The 25,399-nt window shown below is 45.5% G+C and overlaps 1 protein-coding gene and 1 long non-coding RNA gene across 3 annotated transcripts; both read left to right on the plus strand.

Moving 5' to 3' along the window:
- Window positions 1-623: 623 nt before the first annotated feature.
- On the plus strand, window positions 624-10,539 carry LOC124063283 (ADP-ribosylation factor-like protein 8A). Of its 2 annotated transcripts, none has more exons than XM_046396774.1 (7): window positions 624-1,508; window positions 2,667-2,747; window positions 3,274-3,347; window positions 3,841-3,934; window positions 4,243-4,310; window positions 4,562-4,632; window positions 6,857-10,539. In XM_046396774.1, the coding sequence occupies exons 1-7, from the start codon at window positions 1,386-1,388 to the stop codon at window positions 6,943-6,945; spliced, it is 600 nt and encodes a 199-aa protein (XP_046252730.1). In that variant the 5' UTR covers window positions 624-1,385; the 3' UTR covers window positions 6,946-10,539. The 2 variants fall into 2 exon arrangements, with proteins under 2 accessions (XP_046252730.1, XP_046252731.1); XM_046396775.1 differs by having other exon boundaries at window positions 858-1,508; window positions 5,835-10,539.
- Window positions 10,540-17,606: 7,067 nt separating this feature from the next.
- Window positions 17,607-18,403, plus strand: LOC124064012. Its single transcript, XR_006844200.1, has 3 exons — window positions 17,607-17,750; window positions 17,899-17,917; window positions 18,191-18,403. It is a non-coding gene; the product is annotated as an uncharacterized LOC124064012 (long non-coding RNA).
- Window positions 18,404-25,399: the final 6,996 nt, after the last annotated feature.

Raw genomic sequence — 25,399 nt, forward strand, 5'->3', positions numbered from 1 at the left:
TCGACCTGCATCGTTTGGTGTAAATGTCCTGCAGGTCGGGTAGAGTTGTTCTGATTGACTACCCTCCTAAAGGCCGAGAGGTCCTGCTTTGTGCAGCTGCCCATCCATGTGGTGATGCTCCCACTCAAGACGCTCTCAGTGGTGCAGGTGTAGAAGTTCCTGAGCACCTTGAGGGGGAGCCTGAAGTCTCTGAGGCGTCTGAGGTGGAAGAGACACTGCCTCTTCACAGTCCTGTGAATGTGCAGTGACCAGGACAGGTCCCGTGTGATAGTCACACCGAGGTATTTAAAACTGTCCACCCTCTCCACCTCAGACCCGCCGATGCAGAGTGGACGGATGTCCTTCTGCTGCTTCCTCCTGTAGTCCACAATCAGCTCCTTAGTTTTGCTGACGTTCAGCAGGAGGTTATTCTCCTGGCACCAGCTCTCCAGGTGGGTGACCTCCTTCCTGTAGGCCTCCTCCTTGTTGTGGGAGATTAACCCCACGATGGCTGTGTCGTCAGCAAACTTTATAATGGTGTTGCTGTCTGATGTGGACACACAGTCATGTGTGTACAGGGAGTACAGCAGGGGACTCAGCACGCAGCCTTGGGGGAATCCAGTGTTGAAGGTGAGGGGGGGATGAGCTGATTCATAATGCATAGTTTCATCGATCCCACAGGAAATAAGGAACAATTTCATGAAGAAGTTTAAAAACACTGTTTTAGTTTTGGTTGTGGAATTAAGATTGAGATTGTAACAATGGACAGAGCTTTAATAATAATTATTGTAAGTACCCTGTGTATACAGCAGAGGGCAGTGTATCAGTCATACGGACCGATCTGTTAGTGTCTGTGCCCTCTTGTCTCTGCTCTCCTCCGCTTCCTTGATCAACCCCACCCAAACAGGAAGACCCTGTCCACAGATGATACAAAATTAAACAAGACATACAATAAAAAGAAGATTTAGGATAAACAACCGCTTGTGTTTAATTTTACGTAAGAATTCGTTATGGATATAACCCATGTTGAACCTTTCCTTGATTAACGAAGACCATTGCGCTTCCCTGTGATGCTTATTTTGAAAGTCCTACCGGATGTGGTGTTATTTGTTATGCCTGTCCTGATAGTGTTGGTATGAAAAGGCGTAGCTAGTAAACATCACAGAAAGCCGAAAACCGTCAGCGGACAGTAGAGCCAGGAAACACCAACTTACTGAATATTTGACTCCGGTTCAAATAACTCCTGTAGGTGTCAGTCGCTTTCCTGTTACCGTCCGTGGTTGTCATAGTGACTGTCAGCGGCCAATAACAGAAGACTGTCGGGGCGTTAGCCACCTAGCTAGCTAGCATAGCCACCTAACCGTAGCAGTAACAGCCGCAGCTAGCATTAGCTTCAGCCAATAAAGATGATAGCGTTAATCAACAAGCTGTTGGACTGGTTCAAGGCGCTCTTCTGGAAAGAAGAGATGGAGCTGACCCTGGTGGGACTGCAGTACTCCGGGAAAACGACCTTCGTCAATGTGATAGCGGTAAGGTTCAGGCTAACGTGATGTGCTAACGCCAGCTGTCAATTAGCATCTGGCTGCATCCATTGTTGTCCTGCGGTGGTGAGGTCAGCTCGCTGTCGACTCCAGCAGCACGGAGTCGATATGCCTTGGACACAGGTTTAAGTCCCGGTGACTGGAACCTGGCCGTGTGTTTTCACTGTTTAAACATTAGACCTCTGCACTGGGTTATGAGCACAGCGGCTTTCACATCTGCACCAGTGGAGGTTCTTAGTCGTCGCCGTGACTGTCGACATTTATATCGCTGTGGAAGGCCGTCTTGGGACCCGAACCCCCAGCTCTGGTACTGTCAGCAGGGCCGGAGGCAGGATCTGTAGTGTCGGATGATCCATCCCTGCCCTCCTGTGACCTTGCCTCCCCGGTTACATCCCATCCTCACATCAGCCAATTGAGCTTCCCATTTTAATTTTTGGGTGACCCACTAACACAGATTTTCCTTCACTCAAGTCTTAGTATTCCTTCTTTTTACCATCTGAAATGCAAGTGTGAGTGCAGACTCAAGCCTGACAGAATTTTGAGATGACAGTTTGAGACTTTATTGATCTCTTAATAATGATTTAATGATTGAGAATAAAAATGATTGAGAAAAAAAATTATATATAATTATTATAAGGAACCCTGAGGTCAGACTCCACAGCCCACCACGACTGAAGGAATGTGACTGATTAATAATGATGATGGTTATGGTGATACCAGATTGTTTCTAAGGCTGATATTGAAACCATCATAATACTGAGATGGTGTGTTGTTGATGGTAATGTTATTATCCTTATTTTTCCTGATTGTTGAACCAAAAAAAAATTTGAAATGATCTTTTGGATCCCTTAAATCTGACAGGTGTACAGAGCAGCTGAAAAATAAACCCAAGTTGTTTTCTGGTGGGGTTTCATGTCTGTATTTTAGAGTTGACAGAAGACAGATGCAGCTTATGGACCTCCAAGGTCTATCTGGACCTTCCTTTGGCATTTCTGCATTTCCTTTTCCCTTTCTTACCTCAGGACAAGCAGATCAGTCATCTGTGATAAAATCTGATCGTCCAGCAATACAGTGTGCAGATATTCAGGAGTTTAGTGGAGTGTACCTCTGGTAGATAACACTAAATACTGTGTGTGTGTTTTTCAGTCTGGCCAGTTCAGTGAAGACATGATCCCCACAGTTGGCTTCAACATGAGGAAGATCACTAAGGGCAACGTCACCATCAAGGTTGGTAGTTCACCCTGCTTCTACCTCAAGCCTCCACACACTCGCATAAGTGCAGTTTGCTGACTGATTGGTGTTGTTTGTCTTTTCTTGCACTTTGACTGCGTGAGCCTGTGTGTGTGTGAGAGAGAGAGGGTGAATTATCTCCCATAATTCTGAGAACAAATATGTCATCATAATATATTAGATGTAGGAATCACTCAGGGTGCAGGTGCTCTGTTCTTGGTATTGTTCTTACCTTTTTGCCGTCACACATACACGAATGTCATTTAAAGAAAACAGAAGACAAACACTTTGCATTTAGAAGATAATTTAGAGCATAAAGAGTCAGAACATCACGACGATGAAGGAATTTAACTGACAGATTAATAATGACACTGCTTAAGGAACTGCGCATAAAAACTGACCATATTCAAAGAGACGATTCACACACGAGTCACACCTTTATTCAGGTGACCTTACGATGTTGCAGGCTGAATGATTAGACTGCACACACTCGCTAACTGCGGACTCCTCCTGTGTCCTCTAGCTGTGGGACATCGGTGGACAGCCTCGGTTCAGGAGCATGTGGGAGCGTTACTGCCGAGGAGTCAGCGCGATCGTGTAAGTCCTGTCCTCCAAACGGGTCGTACGAGACAGAGCAAAGTCGCCCAAGTTTCTACACCGGCTCATCCTTCTGTCCAACAGATGGACATGCTTCTCAAACGGGGAAGAGACCTGCTCAGCATTAAGTGTGGCATCTGAAGGTTTTTGGTCAAATTATGCTGATTGTCAGGGGGAAATGATTGGGTTTGATCAGTAGGAAACAGCAGAATGCAGCGCTGAATTCCTGTTGTGTCGTATTAGCCTCGTTGTCTTGGTGAGATGGGACAGGAAAGCCGTGTGGCAAGTGGGTCAAATTTATGTAACAAAGAGCACTAGAGTTGGTTTGTTGTGCAGCTGAGACGTAGTAGAAGTGATGTCTCAGTTTTCAGTCTGGTTCAGCCGGACCCAAGAAAATTTCACAGCGAGGGAGCCATGACGGAGAAAGTGAGTCAGTGGCCACGTTGCTGTTTGTTTTGAATCACTTATTTGAATTGTTGTTTTCCTGTTGTAGCTACATGGTGGATGCAGCAGACCCAGAGAAGATCGAAGCCTCCAAGAACGAACTCCACAACCTGCTTGACAAACCACAGCTGCAGGGGATTCCTGTGAGTGGATGTAACAAACCAGACTGAGCCTGAGCACAACAAAGTCAACCCAGTCCAACCCAAGTCCAGACTGAATGTGACCAGAGAATCCACAGAGATTAAAAAACATCTGAAAAATGTGAAAGACTGTGATAAATCTTCTCAGTTGTGGTCAGCCCAGCCCTGTGAACCTTCCTCTGTGATCGTAGAGTAGAAGTCAGTCTGTACTCACCCGATGTCACGGATGTTTTAAAGCAGCAGTGGAAGTCGAATCTCTGTGTGCTTTGACTGACAGCCACTCTGCTCTCTCATGTCTGTTCCACCTTCAGGTGTTGGTCCTGGGCAACAAGAGGGACCTGCCAGGAGCTCTGGATGAGAAGGAGCTCATAGAGAGGATGTAAGTGCTGACTCGCGCCACGTTGCAGCGCTCACTTCACTTAACTGATCGTCACCTGCTGCTGGTCATGTGACTGGTTGATGCTCTGTCACTCGCTCCTCCTTTACGGGGCTGCAGAAACGTATCACAAAAACACTGTACAGATCATTATTGGTGTGTGTTTGTGTGAGAGAGAGAGAGTAATTGTTTGTTTTGTCATGTGACTGTTTAAAGCTTTCATTTGAATTAACTGTGTCTGTGTTGTTAAACAGGAACCTGTCGGCCATCCAGGACAGAGAGATCTGCTGCTACTCCATCTCCTGCAAGGAGAAAGACAACATCGGTACCACACACACGCAAACACACACTCTTATCCTGAACTGTGGTTATGTTCAGAGCATTTCAGTCAGATCGCTGCAGTGACAATAAGAAAAGGTGGCCACAAGGTCCCAAATCAACTTCATCAACTTCAATCATTGGTCAAGCATATTTTTACCTGCCAAAAAGTTTACATGGTTTCTATGACTTCAGTATTTAAAAATACTGCAGTAAAACAACTCGAAAATGATCTCAGAGGTACTTGTGGACGTCTTGTAAAGGAAATTTGTGGAGTTTGCTACATACGTTTGATGTTTTTACAAATCTGCCTGTAGATATTTATAGGATTTTGTTGAAATTTTAGCCTCTATTATTAAACTGCTGCAATGAAGGAACAAGAGTGTAATGACAGATGTTACTGACAGACTTCAGCAAACAAAAATGAGACAAAACAAATCATTTTTCCCATTTTAAACAATCCTTGTGGCCATGAACACATCATGAAGAGCCTGAGTTGTTTGTGTGTGTGTAAACTCTGGCAGTGCGTATTTGGCTTTTGGTTGGTGTTAATTTTGGCGAAAAGGCAAATGAGACACTAAACTCGCAGCATAATGTGACATCATCTTGCAAAGCACACATAAAAGCACTTTGTCATCTCCGCACTTCAGGTTCACTTTCAGTTGTGTTCAGTTACTGCTGAGGCAAACCCATCTGGATGCTTTTATTGTGAAACAGCTACAGGAAGTGCAGGGCATTCATTTGGTCAGGATTTAGAAGAACTTTCAACCCCATCACACAGTGAGATGAAGACTCTCCAAAATTCAGTTCAATTAAACTTTATTGATCCCTGAGGGGGGAAATGAGTTTGTCCCAGCATTACGAGCAATAAAAGCAAAAGCGGTATGTAAACAGAGAAGTAACACGCACACGTCGCTCAGTAAACATGAGGTCAGCTGAGATGCACAGATCTGGAGGCTGCATGTGTGTTGTACAGTCTGATAGCCTCAGGCAGGAAGGACTTGCTGTAGTGCTGCTTTATGCAAGACGAAACAATGAAAACACACACTGTCCCGCTTTACTGATCGTTCACCTTTTTCTTTTCTTTTCCACTCTGTGGGTTTTTCTGCTTCTCTTCTCGCACACACACACACACACACACACACACACACACACACACACACACACACACACACACACACACTCCTGTCTCTCTCTCTCTCTCTGCAGACATCACTCTTCAGTGGTTGATCCAACACTCCAGGACTAAGAGGAGTTCTTGAGAACAGACACGCCCCCCCAACAGAACAGGCTATGCCCACCTGTCATCACAAACACACACCCCAACTGCCGCCCCCTCCACCCCCACCCCATCCTCGTGTTGACGCCTGCCGACCCTCAGCCCTACACCCGACGCACTGACACGTCCTTTCTGTAAAGTTACAAAGCGAACACGTTAGAACCCAAACTCGGCCTCCTGCAGTTTGTGTCGCGTTCTGGAGGTTGGAGTAACCACGGTTCACTGGTGCCGTTACTGAAGGTCTTCATTGGACCATCACGAGCTAAAACCTCCCGCAGATTGTTTTTTGTTTTTCCCAGGAAACGAGTGCAGATTTTGTCAGGAGCTCCCAGGAAATTTCTCAGTTATTGACCCTCAGCTTTAGTCGGTTCATCGTCACATCTCCCGCAGAAGTCTACGGCTCAGGAATTTGTTTGTGCAGTAGTTAACGGATCATTTCACCCAAACCACAGGACAGGAACAGTGTAGAAAACTCCCTTAAAAATATCTGGGGTTTTCGATAGCTTGCAGCAGAAAAGCGGTGTCAGTGCATGTCCACAGACAGACACAACAGCCTCCATGATGTCTTTCAAACGCTGTGAATCCCAAACAGTCGGCCATTTTGGCTTCTCATTCTCTGCATAAATTGTACAAAACAGAGGGATTTCCTCTCCGTCCTAGTGGACCCAAAGACACATTTAGCACTGCTAGCCGTTAGCTGGAGGCTGTTTTGTGGATCTGTATCCTTCCTCACGCTTTCCCATGATCCTCTCTCCGCCAGCCTCGCCTTCATGGCGTCTTAGCCAGTAACCCACGTCTGCCTTCATTGTTTCCTCCCTCCTTCCTTTCCTCCTCTGTTGATTTTCATTCCTCCCTTTCTTACCTCCAGCTCGTCCATCCTCCATTATCTCACATTTATAACCTCCTCCCTCGTCCGCTGTGAACTGCTTGTCCTCCTCTCTATTCCCTCTAGCTTTCTCATTTTGTTTTTGGATGTTCTCCTTCCTCGTCGCCAAGCCCGTCCCCCGTCCTCTCTCCGTCCTGCCGAGCGAGAGGGGTTAAAATCTTTTTATTGCACTGTTGATTTTGGTTTTGTAAGATATTAATAATGAGAATAATGTTAATAATCTTCTTATTGTGACATAACCTTGTCTGGCCAGATTTAAGGAAGTGGTACTTAAACTGGAGAGAGATAAATGTTACTCTTTCTGTTCATATCTCTGTAATAAGCTTTTTATTTCTTGTTTGTTTCATATTGTTATTTTTTTATTGTTTGACTCTGGATGTGAGAGAGAGTCGTCTGCTCTGAGACATCTGCTGATTGGACCAGGGCTGTCATGTGATCAAATGCTGTCGATGCAATGAATCCGCATCAGTTGACGCGCCCGCACATTAAATGTTTGTTTTAAAGTCTTTTTTTTTTTTTTTTTTTTTAAGTCCTTTTATTTTTCTCACTATTTATGACCGCAGGTGTTAAAATTAATTTTGGATTCGTTTTCATCGTGAGAAAATAAAAACTTAGAAACGTTTGTCCTCTCCTACGTTACGTCCTTCCTCACAAGAATCTGATTCTGCCGAAAATGTTTGAAAAGATGGCAGCAAGTGTACGGAGGCCTGTGGCTGCCAATATTAAACACGTGTTTGTGTGCATGCTGTGTAACAGAATTAAAATGTTAAAATGCAATTATGATTTTAATGTTCCTGTTCAGTGACAGGACTTTTCAGTGTGCGCTGAGCTGAGCTTTTCATTTGAATTTAATCTCCATCCTGGTTTGTAATGAAAATGAAATCTAAAATTTTTTCTTTCAAATTCGTCAGTTTCAGGAAAAGATGCAGAAAAACTCTGACATTATTAAGAGCTAAGATCAGGACATAATTAAGATCTAAACTTACAAATTAAATCTAAGCTTAGTTTCACACATCTGTGTTAAGCTCAGGATTGCACTGAAAATACTTTAAATCCTCATTTTAATCATAATAATGTATTTTCAAGTGACAATTTTAAAATTTCCTTGTCAGCGTCGTGCACACAAACGGAAACGATCCCATTTTAATATCGGCAGCCGCCGACGCCCACGGAGAACGGAGTTCATCATGACTGATAGGATCGTGTTTTGGTTTGTGCTGACTCTCAACGAGGCCTCACAAGGAAATCCACCACATCCGGTAATTTGTTAGTTTGTGTTGTCAGCTGGTGCTCAGGTAGCTGCTGTTTACCGGCAGCTTCTGGTGCATGTGAAGGAATTTATTTAGTTCTGCTGTTTTAATGGGATCAACAGAGTTTCAGAGCAGTCAGACTTAAAGCCAGCCATTCCAGTTCAGTGTTGAAACAAAGAGATGCGACAAAAGCAAAGCAGAGCAAGTATTGACGTTGAGTTTTGATAGTTTTGATAGTTGTGATGATGTAAAGTAGTTATGCTTGTTAGGTCCTGGTTATTGGCCAAAATATTCTAACCTGTGATATAATGAAGAGAATTTAATGGAAACTGGATCACACCATCATGAGTCACTAAACACTCGCTTTATATGAAGATCCTCATTAGCCTCATGCTCATGTCCTTCTGTTGGTTCATATGTCATTTCTGACACGTCCTGGTCCTGACAGCAGCCAGTCAGAGTGCAGAACTAACAGGAAAAGGTGCGAACACAACCTGTGCTGTGGTCACTTTGTTTACGCTTGGTCAGACTGTCAGCTGCTTGTGTGGGAGATGAATTCTGCTTTTCACTGTCGGGCCAAACTCGGTCCGTCTGGGTCATAAGACCTAATAAGAATGGTTTACTTTTCAACGAGTATCCCAGCATGCATCTCACATCAACTAGCAGTGATGGCACATCATGTAACTCCAACCCAGAGCTTTCGCACTGTAGAAGAGGTTGGATCAACAAAATAACACCCTCTTGATTTGCTAAAACATTTTTTGGCAACGTGAGTACGTGTAACCACATCCAGGTGCGTCGAAGTGAACCACCTGAGCTGGGCTGGAAGTCTGGGAATGCTGTCCCAGTTACCGACGGAGCGTTTCAAAAGATCAAATTTCCTACAAACTCTCAAAGATGCAGCACAGATTTTAGATTGGCAATCAGTCGGTTTGTTTATCTGGATGCAGACGTGTCCACAGCAAACACCTGCAATGAGCATGAAGCGAACCGCCTTCGGCCTGACGGCGAAAAGCAGCGAGTTCCTCCCATTTGAAGGAATTCAGAGTTAATCATTTTCTCTGATGAACCGCCGCACAACAACAAACACAACTCCCACCAGCTGGACACATCGAGTGAGGCTCAGTTTGTCCTCCAGTTTTCAGGCTCTGCTGTTCTCTGAACCAGCAGCTGGTCCACTTGAAACTCATCACAGTGACTGCCAGTGACTCACGCTGTCATACAGACCACATCACAGAGGAGTTTCCATTCGAAATCCTGTAAACACTACAAACACGTCTGCAGTCAGAAATGGTCCCTGCTTCCACATTTATTTGTTAGTCAGATCCAAAAAAATGGGATCATCCTTGAAAGCAAATGGACAGATTGTTCCCACAGAGCTGACCTGTGTGCTAAACTGTGAGACTCACCTGCCTGCCAGGTGATACAGCAGAAAATTGGCTTCATGTGACAGCTGTGCGGGTTTTCTGTCCTCGTCCGTCAAGTGGAAACATCCCTGCAGCTCTGGTTTCTTGTGTTTGCATGCTGAGGGCAGGGATCGTGTATCCGCTGGACCCGATCAACTAAATGGTTCTTTTGAGAGGCCTTAATCCAGTGTGTCTCCCTGAGTGTTAACCTGCAGAACAGTGCTGTAAGTACACAACATGAAATGTACTAAAACCAGTGCAATAAACCTCAAAGTGTCCATGTTGAGCTTTTTACATGCTTCTTTACCACATAGTGACAGTGTGCTTACAGAACTTTTCTGACAGATGAACGTGCTGGAATACGGTTGTTGTTGTGTAAAGTTCGACCAGGTTTATTTAATGGCAAATATTGAAATGGCATCCTCTGATCCTGCATGTACAAACTGAAACTGAGCAGGATGTGATGTGCAGCCTGGCACGATTACAAAGTCGGTTACAAAATCGTCAAAAGCTCCGTAGAGTTTGTGCCAAAATGGGACAAAATCCAGACAGAACAACTGGCATCACAAGACAGCGTTGAAGCCAATGAAACGAGTCCTGTGAAAAGATCAATAATCAAGATACGATGAACAGCACAGTGTAAAACTGAAACCTTGAAAACACGAAAGCTGTTCCTGAGCTTTTAACCGAATCTCACGGTCTTCATCGGGGAACTGGAAGCAGTCAAACACCGCCAGTCAAAAACACACATTTCTTCTTCCCTGTGGTGCTGATTATCCATTTAGATAGTTTTGGTCTGAGTTTTGGAGATGCCTGCTTTCTCTTCAGTATGAGGGAACAAGATGACACTTCACAAAACGACAAACAAAAATTAGAGAAACTCAACAGCAATTTTTTCTGAAAAGAGACGTTGCAGTTGAGGTCTCTACAGCCGATATCTCCAAAACATGTTTCGTGTTTGTGCATGCAGGGTGCGAGCGTCTGTCGGTCTGAATCTGTTTGTACATTTCTGTTTGATTCAGTTCATATATGATGTGTTTTAATAGAAACATGCTTGTGTATGATACTAATTAAAAGCTAAGGAGAAACAACACGAGGCGTCTCTCTCTTTGGATTTATTCAAAATACTGAGTGTGCAGTGAATCCGTCTTGTTCAGGCTCAGCAGTTTACAGATCGTGCTTTATGTTTTAATTCACCATCAAATTTTACAACTGTGGTGTTTATTTAGTATGTTTCTGTATTTGTGTAGCTTCTGAACAAATCCAGACCTGCAGTGTTGCTGATGAACCAGCAGGGGGTAGCACACAAACACCAAACCTCACCAGTTTTTCCCTTCACATGTAGATATACTTTATTGATCCCAGGCTGGGAAATTGCAGTGCAGCAGCAGCAATACACACAACAAGCTAAACAAAATGTTAAAAATAGCAAATAAAAAGTGACATATATAAAATATATATACAAGGCACTATAAAAAAAGTATATGTACAACAATAAACAGTGTAATGTAAAATATAGTAGAGGTAGAATTGGGAGCATCACCACATGGATGGGCAGCTGCACAAAGCAGGACCTCTTGGCCCTCAGGAGGGAAGTCCGCTCAGCTGAGCGGACAATCAGAACAACTCTACCCGACCTGCAGGACATTTACACCAAACGATGCAGGTCGAGAGCTGAGAAGATCCTCAGGCAGCCCCATCACCCCGGACACTCACTCCTCTCCCTGTTGCCATCAGGCCGTCGGTTCTGCTGCCTGAGAACCAACACTGAGAGGATGAGGAGAAGCTTCTTCCTCCAGACCATCCGTCTGCTCAACAGTGAGCGTTGATCTGGACAATCCTACTCCCACCTGCACTGCATGTAAATACTGCACATGTTCACATTTTAATTTTATTATTTTTTTATAAACATTCTTTTTTTTTTTTTTTTTTTTACAATATTTAAATTTTTTACTTACCTATTTTTTGGTAGCAGGGACATAAAGAATTTCACTGCACATTGTACCGTGTATGATTGTGTGTGTGACAAATAAACCTGTCTTGTATCTTAAGGTGCCAGTAGAATGTAAGATGGAATGAACTGAGTGAGTAAAACTGGCTCTGATGCTGCTGCCCCAACACACCACAGCAGAGAAAATAGCAACAACAGACTGGTAGAAGATCTCCAACATCTTGCTGCACACGTTGAAGGATCTCAGCTTCCTCAGGAAACAGAGTCTGCTCATCCCCTTCTTGTACACCGCCTCGGTGTTAGATGTCCAGTCCAGTCTGTTGCCGATCACCACACCCAGGTATCTGTAGTCCTCCACCTGTAGTCCCCCCTGATCCATAGTGGCTGTGAAGGCGTCCCCTTCCTCCTGAAGTCGATCACCATCTCTTTGGTCTTGTTGACATTCGGTCCCAGGTGATTCTGTTCGGACCGCTCTACAAAGTTGTCCACCAGTGTCCTGTACTCGCCCTCCTCTCCCTCTCTAATACACCCGACAACAGCTGAGTCATCAGAAAACTTCTGCGGGTGACATGACTCAGAGTTGTACTGAAAGTCAGTGGTGTATCAGGTGAAGAGGAAGGGAGAAAGCACAGTTCCCTGTGGAGCTCCTACATCACTGACCACCACATCAGACAGGACGTTGCCCAGCCGGACAAACTGTGGCCTGCCTGTCAAGTAGTCAGCAATCCAGGAGATCCTGGCGTTGTCATCACCCATCACCTGCAGCTTCTCACCCAGCAGCAGAGGTTGAATGGTGTTGAAAGCACTGGAGAAATCAAAGAATGTGATCCTCACAGGGTCTCCTCCACCGTCCAGATGCAGATGGGCTCGTTGCAGCAGGGAGATGACAGCATCGTCGACTCCTAAATGGGGCTGGTAGGCAAGTTGCAAAGGGTCAAGAAACGTCCTCACCTGTGGCCTCAGCTGGGTTAAGACCAGTCTCTCCAGGACCTTCATCACATGAGATGTGAGGGCGACTGGTCTGTAGTCTGCCGGGTCAGATGGCCTCGACCTCTTGGGGAGTGGAACCAGACAGGACGTCTTCCACAGTGTCCGGACTTTCTCTTGACTCAGGCTCAGGTTGTACAGATGTCCCAGTACAGGAGACAGCTGGCTGGCACAGGTCTTCAGGATCCTGGGTGTGATGTCATCAGGACCTGCAGCCTTCTGCTGATGTAGTTTTTCCAGCTGCCTCCTAACCTGGTCTGTAGTCACTGTTGGGCTGATGATGATGTCTTCCGTGGAGGAGGAGGAGGTGGGGGAGAGACAGGAGGGACAGATGAGGTGCTGTACAGGAGAATGCTGGGGGTTGGGTCGAGCCATTTGGGACAGTGTGGGTGTGTGGGAGGTTGGGGGTGTTGACGGGGTGGCAGGAGGTGAGCTAAACCTGTTAAAAAACTGGTTAAACTGGTTTGCTCTGTCCAGGCTCCCTGATGTCTGCCTGTCTTTGCCCTTCATCCCCGTGATGTGTTTCATTCCCGTCCACACATCCCTCACACTGTTTTCCACTTCCTGTAGTTGTCCTTACATGTCCTCAGCATGTCTCTGAGTTCATACTGCACCCTCCTCTGCTCCTCTCTGTCTCCAGACCTGAAAGCCTTCTTCTTCTTGTTCAGAAGTGTCTTCAGGTCCAGAGTCTTATTGTCTCTGGTCGACATACTGGTGAAAGCTATTGAGAATTTTGTCCAGTGGAGCATGAAGAAGAAGAAGAAGAATCAGCTTTATTGACAGTATATATATTTTTACACACACACACACACACACTGAATTCGTCTTCTGCATTTATCCCATCCTTAGTTGAACACACACGTGCAACACCCGGCAAATTACATGCAGTGAAACACACACAGGAGCAGTGGCCGCTTCTCCAACCTCTAGGCCACGGCTGCCCCCCGTGATTAAAGTCTCCTGTAATAACCATGAATGCATCCGGGTGTTCAGTCTGTAGTTTGGCCGCGGTGCAGCTGATGACTTCACAGGCCACCGCTGCATCAGCTGACGGGGGGGATGTAAACAGCGATAACAATGGTGGACGTGAACTCTCTCGGTAAATAATACGGGCGCATTCCCACCGCTAGCAGTTCAATGTCCGGGGTGCAGATCCGCTCCTTCACGCTCACATGTCCGGGGTTGCACCACCTCTCACTCACATAAAGTGCAAGCCCGCCACCCTTCCTCTTCCGACTCTTGGAACAGTCTCTGTCACCTCGTATCAAACCGTAACCTGGGATGTGCGAGTGCAGCCATGTTTCACTGAAGCAGAATATGCTACACTCACGGTATTCCCTCTGGGTCTTCACTAGCGCTGCCAGTTCGTCCGTCTTATTCCCCAGAGACCTCACGTTTCCCACTATGATCACTGGGACCGCTGGTTTATGTCTTCTCCTCCTCTCCCTCCGTTTGACTCCGGACCTGCAGCGCCGGCGTCTCCTCCGTAACTCCTGCGGGACCACAGGTCTGTCTCCGGGCAGCAGCACGCGCTCACACAGCGCAATCAGCTGTTCGCGGGTGTAAACAATGCCCCCACCGCTATCGGCAACGTTCTCTGTTACAAAGAGTAGTAAAAGTAACAGAAAAACGCGGAGAAGAGTAATAAAACTTAATCCAACCATTGCCACAACTTTTATGACTGGTTGTGGATAGTCAGGAAAAACAACTGAGCAGGAATAAACCAACAAATATATACAGATTAAACAAAACACAACGAGAGCTGTGGCTGCAGGCTGCCATCTGGGACAGCGCCATCTTGAAAAAAACGAAACAAAAAAACCCCAAACAAACTGTACTGTGGGTGTGTGTGTGCGTGTGTGTGTGTGTGTGTGTGTGTGTTGGGTCAGCTCACAGGTCACATTCAGACTCACTTGTCTGTTGAGTGGCTGAGCTCAGCTGTTTGGTCATCATCGTTTGCCCTGAGTCCACCTGTCAACTGAAAACTTAAAGACAAACTTCACGCTCAGTCCACCGTTTGTCTCTGCTGTCCCCTCATTGTCAGCTTGTCTTGTTGTGTCCCGGTCTCAGTGTCGAGCAGGACCACAGCAGGAGGTCCAGACACGATCCACGGGAACCCGAGGGACGAGAAAGCACAAAGACTCCGAGGAAGACGCCAAGTTATTGACATGCATTGATGGGAACATGTGTGTGGAAGAAGAGTTAGAGGAAGAAAGAGCTCAGTGCATCATGGGAAATCCCCGGCAGTCTGAGCCTATAGCAGCATAACTAGAGACCAGCCCCAACTACACTGTGTACACAACTATTAGGCAAGTTGTATTTTTGAGGATTAATTTTATTATTGAACAACTACAGTGCTCTCAGCCAATCCAAAACGTTAATAAACCTCAAATGAATATTTAAGGAAGTAAAAGAGGTTTTGGCTTTCTCTTCTTGCATAAAAATTGTGGTCTTCTTGAAAGATGCAAACCTTTTCCTATACCACTGCATGAAGAAAGTGTCATCTAAAAGCTGCAGTAGGTTTGGGAGTTGATTTTGAGTCCATCTTCAACCCGAAAAGGTCCAGAAATGCTGCCACACAATCATTAGACGTAAATGACATAGCAAAAAAGCTGGCACAACAGAAGAAAATGCTTTGACAACAACCTTGTCAAAGAATTCCTGAAATAGGGTAATATTGAATTGGATTAATTTGCATCTTTTTTTTCTCAACACGTATCTTGCAATCCTGTTGACTGTTTGCAACAAAACATTTGATGGTTCTGTGATCACGCCTCAATACCTTAGCAATTTCAAGAGTGCTGCATCCCTCTGAAATACTTTTTACAATGTTTGACTTTTCAGAGTCAGTACAATCTCTATTTTGGCCCTTTTTGTATAAAGGATGTCACTCTGTGGGCACAAACACTTATCACTGAGCACAGCTCATTGGCAAATGTTTGCATTTTGTTTTTATTCACTTTTCACAGAGCGTCCCAGCTTCTTTGCATTCGGAGTTGTACTGTGCGTCGACAACTACGCAGTATTTAGCAATGAAAAGGTCCCCATGGCTGTCACGCGTGACTTTTGACAAAAGAGCGCTCCTCGTCAAATAGCCTCGTCCCGAGTACACGCTGAAGGGTTTGTTCATGGCGACGTGAGGGAACTAACTTTACTCAGCTGCTCCCCTTTAATGTGTCATATACAAACAGAGTGAAATCATTCGCAAACGAACCGTGTTTGCCGACGATAACGTCTCCACAGAGTGATCCTGAGCCCGTGGAGTAATGTCCTTTATCCCGTCACGTGTTTCACAAAGTGCTGACCCTCGCTCCATCCTTGCCTGGGAACAAGTGAGCCTATCGAAGATGCCCCTTGGACACCCAGTCACGTTGAAACAGCCCCATCCTGGCTACACACTGAAGCGTTGGTTCATGGTGATGTAGACCAGTTAACCCACTTGTTACCAATGAACCTGTTAACCTGTGGACTGCTCCAAACAGGTGTTTCTCAAGCACTCCATGACTTTCCCAGTCTTTTCTTGCCCCTGTCCCACCTTGTGTGGAATTCGGAATAAGCATACGTTTCCAAAAATCAATGAAGTTGAGGTAAAGCATGAAGCTTTACATGGGGCAGTCGTGGATCAGCGGTTAGGGTGTCGGACCCGTAACCAGTGGATCGCTGGTTCGATTCCCCGTCCCGGTGTCCATGGCTGAGGTACCCTTGAGCAAGGTACCTAACCCCCACTGCTCCCCGGGCGCTGCACGCGGTCGCCCACTGCCCCGGGTTTGCTGTGTGTGTGTGCACGTCACTTGGGTGGGTTAAATGCAGAGAACAAATTTCGTTGGAGTGAGTTCCCTCCAATGACAAAATATGTCACTTTCTTTTTTTTCTTTCACTTTCAAGCGCAGTGTCTTTGTCCTGTTTTCAGCTGAGTATATGTTGAAAGGGATTAGCAAATGATCACACTTTGCATTTTATTTATGCTGTACACTTTGTCCCAACCTTTTTGGAATGAGACTGTGAAGGTGTGGAAGGTACGAGCAACGCAGCCAAATTTCTCTGTTATTGGCTGCAAGAACCAACACAAAAGTCCTCATCTACTGCCACCATCTGAAGATGTCAAGACCCAGCGGATTACTTCGATTTTGGATGGAAAGACGAAATCTGGCTGCGCATTTTATCGTTCTTCTGTCTTCTTCTTCTGCTTTGTCCGTGAGGGCCGGCATCCGTAAAAGGCTCAAGGATGGATCGAATACCGGCCGTCGGGGCACCGTGGCCTAGAGGTTGGAGAAGCGGCTTGTGATCGGAGGGTCATCGGTTCGATTCCCCCACCGGACGGGCAGGAAAAATTTGGGTGTGGTGGAGCGATTAATGCGAAAAATGCTCCCCCCCTCCATTTGCCGGCTGATGTGCCCTTGAGCAAAGCACTTAACCCCCCAATATGCTCCCCGGGCGCTTGATGCTGCCCACTGCTCCTGTGTGTGTTTCACTGCATGTAATTTGCCGGGTGTTGCATGTGTGTGTTCAGCTAAGGATGGGATAAATGCAGAAGACGAATTCAGTGTGTATGTAAAAATATATATACTGTCAATAAAGCTGATTCTTAATCTTAATCTTAATCTAATCAGTCCAGGCTAGTGCGGGTCATATTTCTTCTCTGTTACATACAGCGCTGACTGAGTGGTTTAGCCACAAGCTGTTGACGATCCCAAACAGCCCACGGGGCAACGTCTCTCCAAACAGCACAAGGTTTAACGATACTGTTTAACGAAGGGTAACATTATAGTAGTTAAACACGTCCCTGTGATCAAAGCAAAGGGAGGTGAAGATAAGGTATATAAGCACTGGATTTCCCTCTCAAAGACACTCTGCTACCTGCTACTGCTGCAAGTGCAAACTCACCTGATCGTCACAACAAGGTACGTCTCTCATTCTTACCTTTCATCATGGCATCAGCTGTTTAGATTCTACAGAAAACATTTCTGATCTTTATTACATTTGGCGTTCACGTCAAGAGAAAATCCTCTTTTCATGTGTAATTCTTTTCAAGGCCTTGTTTGTGCAAAACATGTTTTCATTCTATCCTTGTACATCACCAAAAGAGCAGTTTAGAAACTGTTGTTTTAATGTTGTCATTTAAGTTCACATTTAAACACTGAGTCTTTGCACAGATGGGTCTTAGTATCAGGGTTCCTCTCTTCACGGCTACGGCCTGTGGAATGTCGCTTGAACCAGTAAGTAATGTGCACAATGAATTATTCATTTTAAAAACTCCTTTACTTTTGATTGTAAACTTAAGCCAATTTTGAAACACTGTGTGTCTTTACACAGATCTTACTTTTTATTTTCCCCCTCTGCACTGGGGAATACTGATGGGAGCACATGTAAGTAATCTGCACACTAAATGATTCATGTTAAAACAGATCTTTGGTGCTGAACAAAACACCTTTTTTAATTCAAGTGTAAAGTTACAAATAAAGGCAGATCCAAGCTGAGTGGGGTTCAGTAAAGATCTTTTCTTTATCTTCACAGGCATACGACACATCTACAGGTTGGTTCTCCTCTGAATTGTTGCTCCGTCCTGCTTCTTTGTGACTGCACTTCAACTTATTGATCAGCCTGCAGAAATCATTTGACTTCTACGTTGGATTCTTGTTGCTTATTTCATATCTTTGTTGCAGCTGTGAAGCATTTTCTAACAACAGTTTTGCAGAAGGCTTTAGAAATAAAGTGGGACTTACTGAAGTGAGGAAAGACAAACGATGTGAGCGTGAAAACTGGGCAGCGGAGACCTCTGACGTGCCGTTATTGTTTCTGTCCACAGGGAGAGATGATGGCAGCCATAGCGACTGTGATGGGAAGGCCTCCTCTTTCTGTGCCAGGCACCTGTGAAGATCCCCACCAGGTGCTGACACACGTGCCATCAGGATCCCCACTGATGATGTCACTTCCAGCAGTATGACATCACTGCTGGCAAATCTATTGACAGTTCTGATGAAATTTCAGCACAATCAATAAACAGATGCAAACTCCCCAATAATCTGTCTGGCCTCTTAATATGACGTCTCGTCCAATGAAGCTCAACAGATCTCTAAAACAGCTGAACATTTGCAGTCGAGCAAACCATCGGATTGTGGTTCCGTATGAAAAACATCAGAAAATCACAGCACCAAATCAAGCTTTGTTGTAAAGCCCAGAGCCCCTGACCACAGCACTGACAGGAGAAGTGACCTGACAGACTGACTGCTGTCTGACTGCAGGACACCATCTACAGGACATGTCCAGCAGGTCCACTAGAATATGATTAGATGGGAAAATTCAGTGCCAGCATTTATTTTAGGTGAACAATGAAATAACATCTGAGCTAATAAGAGGAAAAAAAGTGGAGTCAATGTCAGACCGGGAAAGCTTCATAAACATTTGTAGATGTAGATGCTGCACAGATTACAATGTAAAACCAAGTCCAGTCGTAGACTTCAAGGTGTCACTGCAAAGTGGATCAGCTGAGAAGCTGCCTCCCCGGCCCTGGTGAATGCATGTTGTGAGTCAGGAGGAGTCGGTCCAGTTCATGTACATGTTTCTGTGTAGATTCTCCAGCAGCCGAGTGATGTTTGACCCGTGCTGTTGGTTTAAAATCCGTCTTTCCCTCACACGCTCCCTGTAGCGATGCTGTGGACATCCTGCTCCCTCAAGATGGTCTTAACTCCTTCCTTCAGCTCTCCTCTGTAAACACTCAGCATTTATAACCGTCTGTTATGAACAAGACCGACAACGAGCTTGTCCGTCATCGGCCGCCGACCACTTTATTACACGTGGATGCTTGTTGTGATGAGGCAGCTGCTGAAACCGGCTGCTCCAGTCTCTGTAAGACACTGCAGTCCAAATGTTAGATTTGTCTCAGTTTTTCAACTTTCAAACATACATTTATCTAAAACAAGTTAAAACATCGTGTGGTATCAGAAATACCTTTATCAACCTTCTTACTTTATGTAGCAGGATGAGTTGTCTCATGCCTGAAACGGTTGTCTGGGTCCCTGGCGGCGTATTGCCACTAGAGGGCACCTTAATGTGTAAAAGCACATATGTCAAACCGGTCCACAGGAGGGCCGGTGTGGCTGCAGGTTTTTGTGCCAACTAACCAAGAGCACATCGTTTGACCAATCAACTGTCTGAAGACGTTGATCAGTTGATTAAATGAGTCAAGTCTGGTGTGCTGCTACTTGGTTGGAAAGAAAACCTGCAGCCACACCGGCCCTCCTGTGGACCGGTTTGACATGCCTGTGTAAAAGGGAGACAGTCCCTGTTCCCCTCTTTGCTCTTTGGCACTCAGACCCGCCCACCTGGTTGTCTCACTTCCTCTTCCGCTGTCACCGGTACAGGTAGGTTGATCGTGGTCACTGCCGTTTGTCTGTGGCTGTAGTTTATTGGGCACCTTGGTTTGCGGGTTGCTGTGAAGTAATGAGCCTCTGCATGGCGGCTTGGCTCATAGGTCCACTGAGTATCCGTGCTGCTGTGTGAGCAGTAGCGCTAGCCTCGTCGGTATGTATACTCGTGGCGATGTTCTCGTACAGCTGGCTTTCATGCTAATTTCAAATTTAATCTGTGTGTGACAGGAATCAGAAGAAATAAGAACTGTCCAGAGTCCGCTGCTGTTTTGCCGGTCGTCTGGTGTATTTTGCTGGTTTCCTGGTGCTGCTTTGTTCAATTTCAATTTGTTTATATAGCACCTTATACAATCAAAACTGTCTCCAGGTGCTTTACAGAGACCCAGAGCCTGAACCCTCGAGCAAGCAGACAGTGGCAAGGAAAAACTCCATTTTAACAGGAAGAAACCCTGAGCAGGACCCGACTCACAAGGGAGAACCATCCTGCTGATAGTCGGCTGGGTGAAGGAGGAGAAGAAGAGGTAGACGGGACAGAGAGGATGAGAGAGAGAGAGAGAAACATACATGCAATAAACATCATACATTACAAAGGACAAACATGACAGGTGGTTATAATTGGAATTCTGAAGACTATGTATTGTATGTATTTGTTTCTTAGCTGATATGTTGTTTAAGTTAGTTCTAATATCACTGCATAGAAGAACAACAGACAGATGTTGACAGTAGACACTGGGTTTGTCAGAGGATGCAGTTCAACATGTAGATCTGGATGGAGAGAGACCTGCACTCTGGCTCCAGTCTCGCCCACCTCACCTGCCTCACCTGGCTTGGTGGTGGCCTTATTCAGTCGTGCCTGCTCTGTTGGCCTGTTTGTCCTGCTGTGCCGGAAAATGATTCCATAGAAATCCTCCCGCCCCCCCTCTTCACTACATCACAGCTCTCTTATCATTCAGGCTTTTATTTTGGAGGAGGGTTGACAGTTCAGAGGAGAGAAAGGTGTTCTTGTTTTTCAACCCCAGTGGGCAAAAAAACGTGAACACCCTGAAAGGAAATAAAGAAGAAGCTGGTCATTTGGTCATTCGGCTGTGACGTGATTGCACTGATAAAACCTCATCCCTCCATCCTCTCCTCAGGCCCCTCCTCTTTCTGTCCTGTTGAAAAGTGGCTATAACTCTGTGTGTGTGTGTGTGTGTGTGTGTGTGTGTGTATAGCTACTTTTATTTTTTTTCAACAAAGAAGGCCTCAGTGTTTCCTGTCTGCAGTACAAGGTGGTCCCATGTGTGTGTGTGTGTGTGTTCTCAGTGAGCCTGAGCTCTTCATTGGGACCCCATGCTCGTTGTCATGACAACAGTATCCCCTGCCCCCTTCCTCACTCCTCCTTCCCTCATCAGTTTTCCCACAGAACAAAACCAACATTGTGCTCCTGGTTTTAACTCTGTGTGTGTGTGTGTGTGTGTGTGTGTGTGTGTGTGTGTGTGACATTCAGGTCAGATTAGTTTGTGTTCGTTGAGCTTGTGCTCAGAAAGGCACACATATACACTCACACACACACTTGTAGACACATGGTGCTTCATATGGCTGTCTGTGTGTTTAGGGACCCAATACTTTTGTTTCTACAGTATAGTATAGTAGTATAGTAGTAGTATAGTAGTTCTCATGTGTTATTTTTACAGTATCAGTGTGTGTACACAGTTTTTTGGGTAAACCTGCCAGCAGAGCAGTTTGGGACTCTCACCTTTAAGCTGCATGCTGTTATTTTTAATTATCTTGTTAGGTTCTTTTAAGACCAGGACCCCAAAGCAGAGACAAACACACTGGTGAGAGGAAACAAAAGGTTCTTTTAATCAACTAAAACCAGAAACAAACGCAGGCTGTGGAGGCAGGGAGCTGGCTGACAGAAAGAGATCTTTGGCAGGAGAATCTCGATTCAGGTAACAGGTGAACAGCATGCAGAGGTAGAGCGTACAATAATGTGGCAGCAAGCAGGAGTGGAGGCCAGGCTTATAAAGTGGAGAGAATAGACTGATAGAACTCAGGTGTGCCTCAGCAGCCAACAGGAGGAGGAGTCAGCCACACCCCCTGACTTGACCCCCTGTCACCCACAGGCTCTGCAGAAACAGAAAATGGAAAAGGAAACAGAGAGAGCACAAAAAGAAAAACACAACAGAAAACATCCTACGCCAAACGATAACAGATATTCTCTCTTTATGTGCCTCATCGCTTGTTGAAATGTTTTAGTCGTCACTCAACTTGGTGAAGCTCTTTGTAACTTTGAAATGTGCTGTTTAAATAAGTCACGCCTGTAGTTGTTTTTAGGGTTTGAGTTTTTTAAATTGAGGGCAGATCTGTGAAAATGAATCGTGAAGTCAGACTAACCAGAACCCCCACACTTGTGAGAAGTGATGGTGTAAAACACACACCCGCCTTCTGGATGGACGTGGGACTCGAACCTGTGACCTTCCCGTTGCGTAACAGCAGGCTGCAGTTGGGGCCCATCCAGTCTGTCCCAGGGACGTCCTCGCATGACCAATAGAGGTCTCGTCTGTGTGGCTTCATTAGTGAACAGAGGCGTTCTGTTCAGGGGTTTGTCTCAGAGAGGCGAGCTCTCATCACTGCTAATGAGAACAACATCACGAGCCTCCTGAAACGCTCTGTTCCTCCATCTCGCTCCGTCTCCCTCCTCCTCCTCCTCCTCCTCGCTTTACAAATCACATTGCACTCATCTTTTCCCTCACCGCACTGTGAAGGTCCTTTTCTCCTGACATGAGACAAAAACACAAAGTGCTCAGAGTTAGGGCTGCAAACCAAACTTTTTCTTTCTGGATTCAGACTTGATATCAGTAGGACAGGAATGGGTGTCCTGCCAGAAAGACAAAGGGGTCAGGGTTTTTTAGCTTCCTCTGGCAGAGTTTGAGGAAGTCCACAATGTGTTGCTGGCTTTTCCACGCGGTACAGCGAGTATCAGGCACTCAGCTTGAGACAGTTCAGGTGGTTCCATCAGACTGTGAATGTGTTTGTTAACACAGCACCGCAGTCATCATGTAATCAGTGAATCGTTTTGTGACAGCACGAGTTAACGATTACATGTTGTCATACTTCACAAACTGATTTTCATTAGCAATAGCCAACATCAGGATCTTTCCCTAACTGAATTAAAGTGAATCCTGTCCATTAAACATCACGATGACAAAAAAATCTTTTTCTGACCTTAAACCAAACTGCTTTTGTTGCCTAAATCAAAACGCAGACCTGAATCAGATCCTGGATTCTGGTGTGACTGTTGGACCACCTGACATCCACTCAGACCACCACCCTGCAACTCCATCGTGGTTTATCAGTGCGTGTTTCACTCAGTCGAGAAAGAACATTTGTGAGCATGTGCACGAATGCTCCTGTCTGTCTGCCTGTCTGTCTTTTCCTAACCGCCCTTTTAACTGTCCCTTTAAATTCGTAAATCCCCTCACAGAGTTTCCCTCGGGGCAACCAGGAGAGAGACTCGTATTGACTAGAAAAGACTTTCTAAATTAGCAGAACGCTGTGTGTGTGTGTGTGTGCGTTCTGTCACACGTGACTTTGGGCTGGTATCCCCTGGCGACGGGACAGTTGTGAGGTCGTTGATATGCACAGCAGCTCTCCTCTCTCTTCGTTAACAGCAGCTCAAACTGCATGGAGACAAAAACCTGAATCACAACCTGAATCTGTGTGCTTCGCCTCCTGACATGTTTAAAGTCATCGCTGCCAGCGCTGGTATTCCTGATCCTGTTTCTCTGTGCGCTGATCAGGTAGTTCCTCAGCTAAATGTGAATTTTACCAGTTTTGGACTTTTTGACTGTATTTTTGTTAAACAAAAACAACAGCTAGCTCACAGTCCTTTAGTCTTTATGAGCAGAGAGTCAAGACGAGCAGGAACTCGAAGGACACGTGATCTCTGTTTGTGAATCCCATTATGAGTCCGCCCGACCACAGACTCCATCACTGCAGAGGCGCTGCTGTTTCCACGAAGGTTTTGCCCATTTAAAACTCTTATTTAAAGCACCTCGATGATCTGACTAAACACGGAGACTCTGCTGGACGGAGTAACGTCCTGTCGGTTTATGTTTCAACCTCCAGTCTAAATAGGTTCATCTTCATGTCTGAGAAGTTAGGGTCGTTTTAGAGGAACACTCCAACACTACGATACCCACGAGCCTTGGCTGCTGTTGCTATGGGGCAATAAATGAATTAATACTGCAGACTGAAACCATCACTTCAGCGGCGCGAGCGACAGAACATGAAGCTCAGTGATTGTATGTTTTTGTCCAAATGCTCACTTGACAATGCAGTTTACTGCATGGCTCGAGTGTGTAGCGCCGATAAACTTACGACAGCATGGCCTGAATTACATTCATTTAAAAATGACCCGTCATCTGATTGGTGGTTTTGTTCAGACGATAAAAAAAGAGAGACACGAGTCAGTTATAAAAGAAAAACGTGACAACAAAGTTAATCTGTTTTGTGTGGACTGGCCCTTTATTAAAACATTATGATAGTAACCAGATGAAAAAGTAATCAAAGACAGAAACTGACCATCTGTAAACAGGAAGCCAAATAAACCACGACTGCCGTCAAAGTGCTTTGAACCAGCTGTACGAACATTTACTGCAAGCAGCGTTTTGGTGAAATCTACTGCCACTTTGGGATTTTATGGTTCTCCGTGTGCTCCAGCAGATCTCACAGAGGTCCAAAGTGTCTCTGCATCTTCATCACTATGGTTCCAACAGAACCCACACAGAGCAGGTGAGAATGTCTGCTCGATATTACAGGGTTAGGACTGGCTAATGATGAGTTGAAGCGGAAAGACTAAAAAAGAAAGACTAATAAAATGTTTATTTTTACAACATGATAAACGATTTCATGGTCGATGATTTTAGCCTCCGGGCTATGTGCTAATACATAAACAACAGGGAAACGAACTAACATCTAACTCGTTTTAATGAATCTGAACAGGCAGAAACTCCTGTAGAAGCGATCCATGGCCTCACCAGCTAACAGCCAGACTCAGCCACAGTCCTTCAACAGACGCCGTCGAAATGAAAATGCTCCAAGTGATCGGCTGATGCTCGTTGGATGTAATCTCTTGGTCTCTGCTAAGGCTGATCAGAAGTTTGGGGTGGAAGCTGAGTCCGTGAGTTGTGATGTGTGCAGTTTAGTGTTGCAGTGTGAAGTTAGTTTGTACTGGCAGCTGATGCATTCACTGACAGTCTGAGCTGAGGAGACTCTAAGGCACAATCGGCTCTTGCACATTACAATACCGCAAATTTAACACGGTGGCAACGAACACTAAGAAGGCACAGACATCCATGTGACATAAAAAACATCTCGCTTCCCTTCGTACACAGTTATTAGTTGAGCTAAAATAAGCTACGTCTTCTGTTTGTTCTACTTGTTCACAGCACTGCGCTAAGGACACAATACACTTAGAACCTACACAGTAAAACTTCCTGTACAAGTAGACCACCTCAGTACCGAGACAGTCTGACTTCAGCAGCCTTCCTTCCCTCACCGCTGTCTGACTTCCCTTCAGAAACACCAGTCAGTCCAATAATGTGAGAACGTCTCTGGTTGTGTTCCTGTTAGCTCTCAGTGGCTGACAAACTGAGTCGATGATG

The sequence above is a fragment of the Scatophagus argus genome, chromosome 8 (assembly GCF_020382885.2).
Source record: "Scatophagus argus isolate fScaArg1 chromosome 8, fScaArg1.pri, whole genome shotgun sequence".
In the NCBI taxonomy this organism is placed as follows: domain Eukaryota; kingdom Metazoa; phylum Chordata; class Actinopteri; family Scatophagidae; genus Scatophagus; species Scatophagus argus.